General features: G+C 53.3%; 1 protein-coding gene across 3 annotated transcripts; it reads left to right on the top strand.

The window, feature by feature from the left end:
- Positions 1-2,040: 2,040 nt before the first annotated feature.
- LOC111922216 (uncharacterized) lies at positions 2,041-8,271 on the top strand. Of its 3 annotated transcripts, none has more exons than XM_086865914.1 (14): positions 2,041-2,311; positions 2,657-2,728; positions 2,817-2,888; positions 2,976-3,041; positions 3,493-3,600; positions 4,230-4,301; positions 4,390-4,461; positions 4,549-4,647; positions 5,097-5,204; positions 5,492-5,563; positions 6,189-6,341; positions 6,464-6,535; positions 7,302-7,467; positions 7,998-8,271. In XM_086865914.1, exons 1-14 carry the CDS (start codon positions 2,215-2,217, stop codon positions 8,194-8,196), a joined length of 1,428 nt encoding a protein of 475 aa, XP_086722040.1. In that variant the 5' UTR covers positions 2,041-2,214; the 3' UTR covers positions 8,197-8,271. The 3 variants fall into 3 exon arrangements, with proteins under 3 accessions (XP_086722040.1, XP_023773529.2, XP_086722041.1); XM_023917761.2 differs by having other exon boundaries at positions 2,049-2,311; positions 6,189-6,266; XM_086865915.1 differs by lacking the exon at positions 2,976-3,041 and having other exon boundaries at positions 2,074-2,311; positions 6,189-6,266.
- The last annotated feature ends 1,792 nt before the right edge of the window (positions 8,272-10,063 follow it).

The raw sequence follows: 10,063 nt of genomic DNA, 5'->3' as shown, positions 1-10,063 counted from the left end.
CTTGAGGATATGATTCTTTTCAATTATTTTTTTTATTGCAACAGATGAAAGAAAGCCTTTTTATTTTTAGTTTTTGTAGGTCTGTTTTTTCTCTTAGTATGTTTGCTTTCTTACAAATCCACATGTAAACTTATTTTTATTTAGGTTTATTCATTCCCCAAGCAATTATTTTGAGAATTTCCTGTTCACTTCTTAGTTGATTTTCCATATATAAAAAAAATTTAACTCTTGTTATAGGAATAAAAAGATCTCAGAAAGCTGTATTTTTAATTTTGTTGACATTCTCTCTCCCCACTCCCAGCTTTTACTATGATACTTCTGGAAACATCCCTGAGGATAGGCAGAATTATTTGGGAAATGCTTGGGTTAGCCTGGGAAATAGATTGTTATTTTTGGTGCTCTAAACCTACATTGCTTCAAGCTTCACAGCCAGAGTCCTGATTTGTTGCTCACTGCATAGACTCCTGTGTGAATTAAAACAATGTTTGTGAGGCAGCTGAAGAGCTCAGACTTCAAGGATAAAAATTCCTGGGAGGAAGAGGAGGAAGAAAGCAAAAAATTCTGTTTCAAAAGATGTTTTTTTCATTTCTAGTATGCCAGAAGTATGGCAGGATACACCTGTCTTCAAATGTCATTGAATTAGAGAAAAATTCTCTCCAGGACAAATTACACAACACTTTGCCTCACAATCCTTCAGCCTTAATTAAAGAGGCTAGTGAGAGGTAGGTCTTAATTACAATCTGATTACAGCAAATCAGCATTGTGTGAATAGCAAGAAGAATTTGTTTGTCAACAGATTAATATGTCTCACTCAAGAATGAACAAAATCTGCCTTTATTTGGAAGAAAGTAGACATGGAGCAATGCAGTATTTGGGTTTTATCCAGTGATAAATGGGGAAAGAAGCTGTAACAACTCACCTGTTTTACAGAACACAAGTACTGATACACCCAATAGTGATACACCCACATTGAAGGGATCTTCAGGACATTTCTTTATTTCTTAACAAGGAATGGGCAGCAAAATGCTGGCATTTATCTGAACTGGAAGCTGTGTTCCTCTCCTGTTTCTCCTTGAGCACACTGTTCTTTGCAGACTTCACTGTGCGGCCCATCAATCCTCTCTTGGCCAACAGCTAAATGGCACAACTACCAAAACACAGGTGCCAGCATCATCACCTCAGCATTATTCCAGCACTGCTCTGCTGGTGCACAGCAGCACAGAATGGCTTGGCTAGGAAGGGACATTCAAAGGCCATCTAGTCCAGTGCCCTGCAGAGAGCAGGGACACCTCTGGATCAGGTTGCTCAGAGCATGAGCTTGAATGTCAGCAGGGATGGATGCCCACCTCTCTGGGCAACCTGTGCCAGGGTTTCAAAACCCACTGTGTAAAAAAGGTCTTTCTTATGTCCAGTCTGAATCTACTGTCTTTTAGATTGAAAACATTCCCCCTCAGTCTTGTCACAACAGGCTCTACTAAAAATTCTGTCCTGTCTTTTTCACAAGCCCCCTTGAAGTACTGAAAGGTAGCAATCAGGTCTCCGTGGAGCCTTCCCTCTTCCAGGCTGAACACCCCCAGCTATCCCAGCCTGTCTCCAAAGCAGAGAGGCTCCAGCCCTCAGAGTATTTTGTCCCTCCTCTGGATTAGCTCCAACAGGACCATGTCCTTCCTGTGTTGGGCACCCAGAGGTGGATGCAGTACTCCAGGTGGGCTCGCACCAGAGAAGAGGGGTGGTGGAATCACCTCCTTCAAGCTGCTGGGCACCCTCCTTTGGAGGCACATGGCTGGCTCATGTCCAGCCTCTCTCCTTGCAGCAGCCACAAGTCCTTCTCGGCAGGGCTGCTCTCCATCCCTTCATCCCCCAGCCTGTGAGATCAGCTGGGCTGGGACCCTGTCATAGCCCTTGGACAGAGCTGCTGGGCAGAATGAACTCCCTAGTGAAGAAGGGAGATCCCACTCCCCACACAATTCCACCCTGGCCATGAGGTCACAGCAGCCTGTGGGGTGACAGCAGGCTGAGGTGACAGCAGGCTCTGAGATCACAGAGGTCCCAGAGCCCTGTGGTTGCACAGCACCACAAGGACTGAGCAGTCAGTCCTTGACCACGACTGCTGCGGCAGCAGCGGCGGTGGCAGCAGCGGTGCTGACATTGGGACAGCGGTGTCAGGACAGCGGTGGCAGCAAGAGCTGCAGGACTGGCAGTGGGCAAGGCACCATGGCCTTTGCTCTGCGCCTCCTCCTCCTGCTCCTCCTGGCAGTGGCCCTGCCTGACAGGGCTGCCCAGGCTGCTCCGTGGCGAGCAGGGCGAGCAGGTGAGCCGCGGCCTCGGTCCCCTTTCCCGGGAAAGTGCTCTCTTCTCCCTGGGAAGTGTTGGGGACCCCAGGTCTTAGGGAGGGATTCCTCTATGGGAGGGAGAGGCCTCAGGGGCCCTGGGCTGGTCCCACTGCCCATCCAGAGATGTTGCACAAGGGCTGCAAAGAGGGTGAAGAATGACCAGAGCCAGCCCAGAGCTCCCCAAGCCCATCTGCAGCTTTGGCCATGTCCACTGACATCTGGCTCCCACAGCCTTACCCAAACCCCTTGCAGTGCCCAGTTCCCTAAAGCAGAAGGGGGTCCCAGCACACCATGGAATGGTTCTGATCTGTGCTCCTTTCTAGACAAGAATGGTAGGAAGGCTTCTCAGGCAGCTTGGCTTCATGAAGATTTTCTGCCTCTGGAGGCCCATGCAGGTATGTTCTCACTGTCCCAACAAGGAATAATCATTGACAACCTGGCAGGAACCAGGTGACAGAAACTTCTGTGGCTGTTGAGTTGCAGGTGTGCCTGCAGCGAAGATGTTTCAAGCTCCTTTTCTGGTTGCTGCACGCAAGCCCAGCTCACATCACAGGGGTGAGTGGTGTGTCCCTGCTGACCCCACAGGCTGAGCCCTGGTTCTGTGGGATCCATTCATCTGAAATGGAAATACTTTCTGTTAAGGTACTCCGAGAGGGAGGAATAAATCTACAGGAGACAAGAGGCTGAGTGAACTGGAGAGACACCATGGTGGGTCCATGTCCCTCAGCCTTCTCCTGAGACTCAGCAGCTGGGGGCTTTGTCTGCACATCTGGACATACCATGTCCAGCACAGCAGGAAGGGATCCAAGGATCCATCACTGCCCTGCTGCTGCTTTTAAGCCCTGCAAGACTGTTTCTCAGCCTGGCCTGGCTGCAGCTTCTCCCCAGCCTCTGCAGGAAGGCATTTGGCATCAGCTGTCAGGGAGCCCAAACTGCAGCACAGGCCATGCACACCCTGAGATCCCCTGCAATTTCCCAGTCTCAGGGTAGATCTGGAATGGCAGCTCTTTGGAGGAGGAAGGGCCCTGGCCTGGCTCCAAAGTTTTGATGGCTTCCTGAACCTTATCCATGACTTTGACACATATTGCCTTTTGAAGATGTCACCTTCCTGTTGGGGAACAGCCCCACCTGATCCAGCTGTGGCTCTTCCTTTCTCCAGAGATGAACCGAAAGGCTGTGCTGAAGGCAGCGTTTCCCGGAGAAAGCAGTGGCCCATGGGCAGCCTCTGCTGCAGGAAGGGAGGCCATGCCAGGCACAGTCCCAGGAGGTAATTGCTGTGCCTCTGGGCCTGAGCCCTGCTGAGGCTTGAGCTGCCATCTCTGCTGTTTGGCTGTGTGAGCTCAGTGCAGAGGAATTATCCTGAGCAGGCTCAGGGCACTTGGCTACTGAGCAGTCTTGCTGGGGTCCCTCCAGGGGAGACACGTCCTGAAAACTGGCAGCGACTGCAAGAGATGCCCATGGTGGGGAAAGGGCTGAGGGGGAGGGTAAAGCTCCAGTGTGTCCTGAGAGGGCCTGGCTCTGTCCCCTTGGGCTGGGGAAGCTGTCCCAGCTGAAGGAGGGAAGGCAGGAGGGCAGGAGGGAGGCTGGGATATCTGTGGCACTCCCTCCTACAGATTGGCCCAGGTCTTTAGGGAAGGTTTCCTTTGTGTCAGTGAGAGCCCCTGGGCCCTGGGCTGGTCCCACTGCCCCTCCAGGGATGCTTCACAGGACCTGCAAAGAAGGTGGAGAGTGACCAAAGCCAGCCCAGAGCTCCCCAAGCCCATCTGCAGCTTTGGCCATGTCCACTGACATCTGGCTCCCACAGCCTTACCCAAACCCCTTGCAGTGCCCAGTTCCCTAAAGCAGAAGGGGGTCCCAGCACACCATGGAATGGTTCTGATCTGTGCTCCTTTCTAGACAAGAATGGTAGGAAGGCTTCTCAGGCAGCTTGGCTTCATGAAGATTTTCTGCCTCTGGAGCCCCATGCAGGTATGTTCTCACTGTCCCAACAAGGAATAATCATTGACAACCTGGCAGGAACCAGGTGACAGAAACTTCTGTGGCTGTTGAGTTGCAGGTGTGTCTGCAGCGAAGATGTTTCAAGCTCCTTTTCTGGTTGCTGCACGCAAGCCCAGCTCACATCACAGGGGTGAGTGGTGTGTCCCTGCTGACCCCACAGGCTGAGCCCTGGTTCTGTGGGATCCATTCATCTGAAATGGAAATACTTTTTGTTAAGGTCCTCCTAGTGGGCAGAATAAACCTGCAGGAGATAGTAAGTCACTGGAGACATCCAAACGCATGGACAAGATGCTGAGTGAACCGGAGAGACGCCATGGTGGGTCCATGTCCCTCAGCCTACTCTTGAGACTCAGCAGCCGGGGGCTTTCTCTGCACATCTGGACATGCCGCGCGTAGCACAGCAGGAAGGGATCCATGGCAGCCTCGCTGCTCCAGTGCTGCTTTTCTGGCCTGCAGGGCTGTTTCTCAGCCTGGCTTGGCTGCAGCTTCTCCCCAGCCTCTGCAGGAAGACATTTGGCATCAGCTGTCAGGGAGCCCAAACTGCAGCACAGCCATGCACACCCTGAGATCCCCTGCAATTTCCCAGTCTCAGGGTAGATCAGGTGTATGGCTGTTTGGAGGAGGGAGGGCCCTGGCCAGTCCCAATAACCTGGCCTTTCTCCTGATCCTTATCCATGACTTTGACACGTATTGCCTTTTGAAGATGTCACCTTCCTGTTGGGGAACAGCCCCACCTGATCCAGCTGTGGCTCTTCCTTTCTCCAGAGATGAACCGAAAGGCTGTGCTGAAGGCAGCGTTTCCCGGAGAAAGCAGTGGCCCATGGGCAGCCTCTGCTGCAGGAAGGGAGGCCATGCCAGGCACAGTCCCAGGAGGTAATTGCTGTGCTTCTGGGCCTGAGCTCTGCTGAGGCTTGAGCTGTACATCTCTGCTGCTTTCCAGTGCCTCCCTTTCAGGGATGTTGCACAGGGCATGGAAAGGGTGTTAAGAGTGACCAGAGCCAGCCCAGAGCTCCCCAGACCCCTCTGCAGCTTTGGCTGTGTCCATTGACATCCATACATATCCCACGGCCTTCCCTGACCCCCTTGCAGTGCCCAGTTCCCTAAGGCAGAAGGGGATCCCAGCACACCATGGAATGGTTCTGATCTGTGCTCCCTTCCAGATTGGGATCGTGACATGGATTATGTGGAAGTGTTGGTAGATGGTGGTTTGAAGACCTTGCCAGATGCTGAAGGCAAGTTCTCAATGTCCCTTTCTGCACAGACTAATCAGTGTCAAGGTGGGAAGAGCTCACTCATGTGCCATTTCCCTTAAGAGTCTGAAGGTTGATGGATTCTGGAAACCTTGCCCTGCTCCCTTCTGGAGCCCTGAGTGATCCCACAGCATTGCTGTCAGTGGGAGGAAGGAGCATTTAGCTGTCTATTTTCTTCCCATGTGCAATGCCAGTGTCTCCTTCCGTGTGCTCTGTGCAGCCACAAAGAAGAGCAGAGAGGGAAGGGGCCAGGCCCAGGGCTGTGCCCCGGGGCTGTGCCTTGTGTGGCTCCTTTGTCAGCCCCAGAGAGCCTGAGCTGCTCCAGCTACCACTGCCAAGCCCTGGCCCTGCCTGGGGCTCAGTTCAGAGCTGCTGGCAACTCCAGGGAGTCCTTTCTTCCCTGACTGCCATGCAAGGGGCTCCTTCCATCCCAGTGTGGGGCCACTGCAGGCACGTGGTCCCCCTGCTCCTGCTCCAGAGTGTAAGGCAGAGATGAGGGAGTGCCTTGGAGGGCACCAGTCACCCAGGTGCACTCACTGCCACTCCAGCCTGAAGAAGAATCTTCAGCAGTGTCATGGGAGCTGTTCTGTCCTGACTTTCTTTGCAGATGAACCTGATGATGAGGATGATCTGGATTCCCAATCCATATCAGTTACTGAACCTGATGATGAGGAAGATTATGAGAGTAGGTCAAGGCCTTTCCCCCTGGGAGATCTGCCAGCTCAGAGCCCAAGGCTCGGCCAGGGTGGCATCGCTGCAGGTGCCAGGACAGAGCTGTGCACGTGTGTGCCCTAGCTCTGCATGATCCTCTCACTGCTCCTGTGGCTCAGTGCTGCCTGTGCAGCAGAGATGACGGAAGCTTCTGTGGCTGTTGAGTTACAGGTGTGTCTGCAGCAAGGATTCTCCCAGATCCTGAGATGGATTCTGCAAGCAAGCCTGGCTCACATCACTGGGGTGAGTGCTGCATCCCTGCTGACCCCACAGGCTGAGCACAGGTTGTGTAGGATCCATTCCTGGGAAGTGGAAATACTTTATATTATGATCCCCTGAGGAAGAAGAAAAAACCTATAGGAGATAGTAATGTAGCAATGGAGGAACTCAAATATCTGGACATAATCCTGAATGATCTGGAGAGACGCCATGGTGAGTCCATGTCCCTCAGCCTTCTCCTGAGACTCAGCAGCCAGGGGCTTTCTCTGCACATCTGGACACACTGTGCCTGGCACAGCAGGAAGGGATCCATGGCAGCCTCACTGCCCCACTGCTGCTTTCCTGGCCTGCAGGGCTGTATCCCAGCCTGGCCTGGCCGCAGCTTCTCCCCAGCCTCTGCAGGAAGGCATTTGGCATCAGCTGTCAGGGAGCCCAAACTGCACCATGGGCCACACACACCTTGAGATCCCCTGAAAATTTCCGGTCTCGGGCTACTTCAGGTTTAGGGTCTGTTTGGAAGAGGAGTGGCCCTGGAGCATTTTCAAAACCCTGGGAATTTTCCTGATCCTTATCCATGTCTTTGGCAAGTATTGCCTGGAGAAGACCAGCACAGCACAGAGAAATTGTGCCATTCAAGCTCAGGGGGTTGAGCAGTCTTGTGCCAAGGGGTGGCAAGGTGCCTGCAGGCCCCAGCTCTGGGGGAAACAGAGAACGTCCTGGCCATATCCACCATGCTGCCAGCTCAGCAGTGGAGCACAGCACAGGCTCACGCTGCCCATTGCTCCCACAGATGCAGCTGGTACCACCAAACAAGCTAACAATATCTGGAGAAGCATGAGAAGAGTTTTTTGCTGGGGAACACAGTGTTTGATTAAGTTAATGGCCATTGTGGCTGGTGGAGCACTTTTCCTGATGATGTGCTGTGCCGGAATCTGGTATTGCCAGAAGAGAAAACGGTGAGTGTTTTGCTGATCTCGGTCTCAAGCAGCTTCTTGAAAGGCTGCTCATAGTCGGGAAACATTCCCAGTGAGGCCGCTGTGGACTTGTGGCTAGTCCTTGGTTGCCCAAGTAACTCTGCCGAGAGTTCTGCTGCTGCCCAGGCCTTTCATTGGCCTCTTAATTGCTGGGCCTTGTCCCGGGGAGCCTGCTGGGGCTGCAGCCAGTGCTGGCTGCCACTGAGGCTGCCTGGCCAAGAGCAGCCCCAGGAGCAGCGGGCAGAGGCAAAGCAAGGTGGGCAAGAGAAAGAGTGGGGACACGATTGCCCTTGAAAGGCAGAGGTGCTCTGGGGCTCTCTCCTGGCCAGGGACCCTGCCCAGAGCCATCCCCTGCTTGCCGGAGCCTTGAGGGGCAGCTGTCCAGCTGGGCCAAGCTGTGCCAGCAGCTCCAGCCGTGCTGGGGAGCCTTGGCCAGTCTGGGCCCTGCTGTGCAGGAGGGTCCCTGTGTGCCAGCGGCAGCTGGGGGCCTCAGCCACCTCCTCTCTCTGTAGGAGTGCCTCTGCAGCTTCAGAAGACTGGCGAAAGACTTTGGTCACTGAGAAGCTGACCTGTCATCCCCGTTCTTCACATCTGTCCCCATGTGCCAAGTTGCATCTGCATCCCCGTCTTGAGGGCTTCTCAAGACCCACACCTCCCAAGCGAGACCCTCTGCCCCTGAGCCCCCTGGCCCTGGTCCCTGACCAGGACTGAAATTGGGCAGCCCCTGTGCAGCAGAGCAGGGGCTGGCCCATGTTTTTTCTTATAAATAAAGAGATGGAGCTGTCACCCCAGTGTCCGGCTGGTACTACCAGCAAAGCCCGCACAGCACCAGCCCCTGCTGAGCTCCATGTCCGGGAGCAGCCGGGTGTGCCCATGGTGTGGGTAGGCAGGAGCCAGGCAGGGGCTGCCGTGACCAGCAGTGGGGCCCTGAGGGGCTGGGGGAGCCCGTGCTGAGCGTCCCTGGGCTGTGAGGGCACATTTCCTTCAGTGGCATCACCTGAGCCTGCACCTCATGAGACACCCAGGGCTAATTTGGGCTCTCTCCTGAGGTGTGCAGGGATCCCCCATGAGGTGTGCAGCGGGGTTAAATTGAGAGGGTTTTTCACTCTTCTCAGCACAGCAAAGGGGACACTCTTGGCTGAGGTTTTGCAGAGCTGGGAGGAAGCCTCTTGCGAGCCCTTGGGCCTGGCCTGTGGGCACAGTGGGCAGGCAGAGCCCATCCCTTGAGGCCAGTCCGGGCTGCTCGGGCCGGGCCGGGCCAGGCCGGGCCTGGTGAGGGCCCCGGCAGGGAAGGGCCACGGCCGTGGGCTCTGATGAGGCTGCCAAGCTTCACCCTGGCCCTGTGCTGCAGCCAAACACATATTTACAGCCATGGCCATTCTCTGGGGCACAGGAGACACTCGGGGCTATAACTGAGGCCATGGCTTCTCTCCCTGAAGGGAGGCTGGCTCTGTTGGTTTGGTGGGCACAGCTCAGATCCCAGCTTTACCTTTGTAAAGCTTTGTAAAGCTGCTGGGCAGTCCCGGTGCTCCTGCAGGCTCTGAGGAACAGTCGGCCGGATTAGCAGGGATGAGCTGAGATCCTGGGCTGGTGGCTGAGGTGGATCAGCAGCTCCGCGGTGGTGCCTGGCACTGCCACACGTCCCGGCAGGACAGGGGGTGCGAGGCCACCAACAAAGAGGGGAGAAGGAGAAGAAGCAGCAGCTCCGTCTGGGTGATGGCGAAATTCCCTTCTCACCACCGCAGCAGCTCTGTGCCCAAAGTGTCCTGCTCCGAAGCTGAAGAAAGCCCACCAAACTGTCCCCACACTCCTTTTTTTCCTGCCCCCTTCCTCCCCTGGGCCCGGCTAAACTCTTTGTCAAGCACCCACCAAGTACCCGCAGATAGGTTGTCCCCGCAACTAATGGGTAGAAATTACATGGGCAATCCAGAACTAAAAATAAAGGACACCTAACCCCAAACAGGAAGAGCTGAGGGGCAGAGAGTTCCAACCCTTCTCACTGGGAAGCTGGACAGATGCTATGGGGCTGTTTAATTTTTTGTCCTCTAAATTTGTGTCCTGGAAGAGGATTAAATTTGCTTGCTCTCAGTAAGCCCCTTTTCTTCTTGGTGCTGTTGTAAATGAAATTAAAATCAGACAACTATTTAACTATTGAGTTAACAGCAATTAAATAACAAGGGAAAAAATTATACAATTTAGTGAATTGAATACAAGGATACAATTTAATAAAATAATACTATTTAGTGGATTGAATAGAAATTTGGTATAAAAGGAAAACAATTCAGTAAAAGAGTACAATTTAGTGAATATCTTCATATATATATATATATATGTGAATATAATTTGCCAGTAATTGAGTATGATTAAAGCATAAGCAAAACTGACCGGGGTATGGGCAGGGCTTCTCACCCTGCCTCACATGCCAAAACAAAGTAATTCAAACTAAACTTATATACTGTATGCTTCTACATATTCATTCATGTTTCCCCTAAGTCTCCTCCTATTTTTGATTCTTTAATTTTACATCACTATTCTTCATGGAGCAAGCCTCACTTGTTGCTAGGGGGTCTTCAGTCTC

Source organism: Cyanistes caeruleus, chromosome 30, assembly GCF_971803275.1.
Source record: "Cyanistes caeruleus chromosome 30, bCyaCae1.hap1.1, whole genome shotgun sequence".
NCBI classification, from domain to species: domain Eukaryota; kingdom Metazoa; phylum Chordata; class Aves; order Passeriformes; family Paridae; genus Cyanistes; species Cyanistes caeruleus.
The sequence above is the reverse complement of the archived record's forward strand: the minus strand, read 5'-3'. Positions and strand labels throughout refer to the sequence as shown.

What these genes read in the sequence shown, in the direction of transcription:
- LOC111922216 (XM_086865914.1), top strand. Translation starts at nt 2,215, where the DNA reads ATGGCCTTTGCTCTGCGCCTCCTCCTCCTGCTCCTCCTGGCAGTGGCC. An exon ending in GCCCAGCTCACATCACAGGG is followed by an intron (nt 2,889 to 2,975) that starts GTGAGTGGTGTG and finishes CTTTCTGTTAAG; the next exon opens with GTACTCCGAGAGGGAGGAAT. An exon ending in GCCTCTGGAGCCCCATGCAG is followed by an intron (nt 4,302 to 4,389) that starts GTATGTTCTCAC and finishes GTTGAGTTGCAG; the next exon opens with GTGTGTCTGCAGCGAAGATG.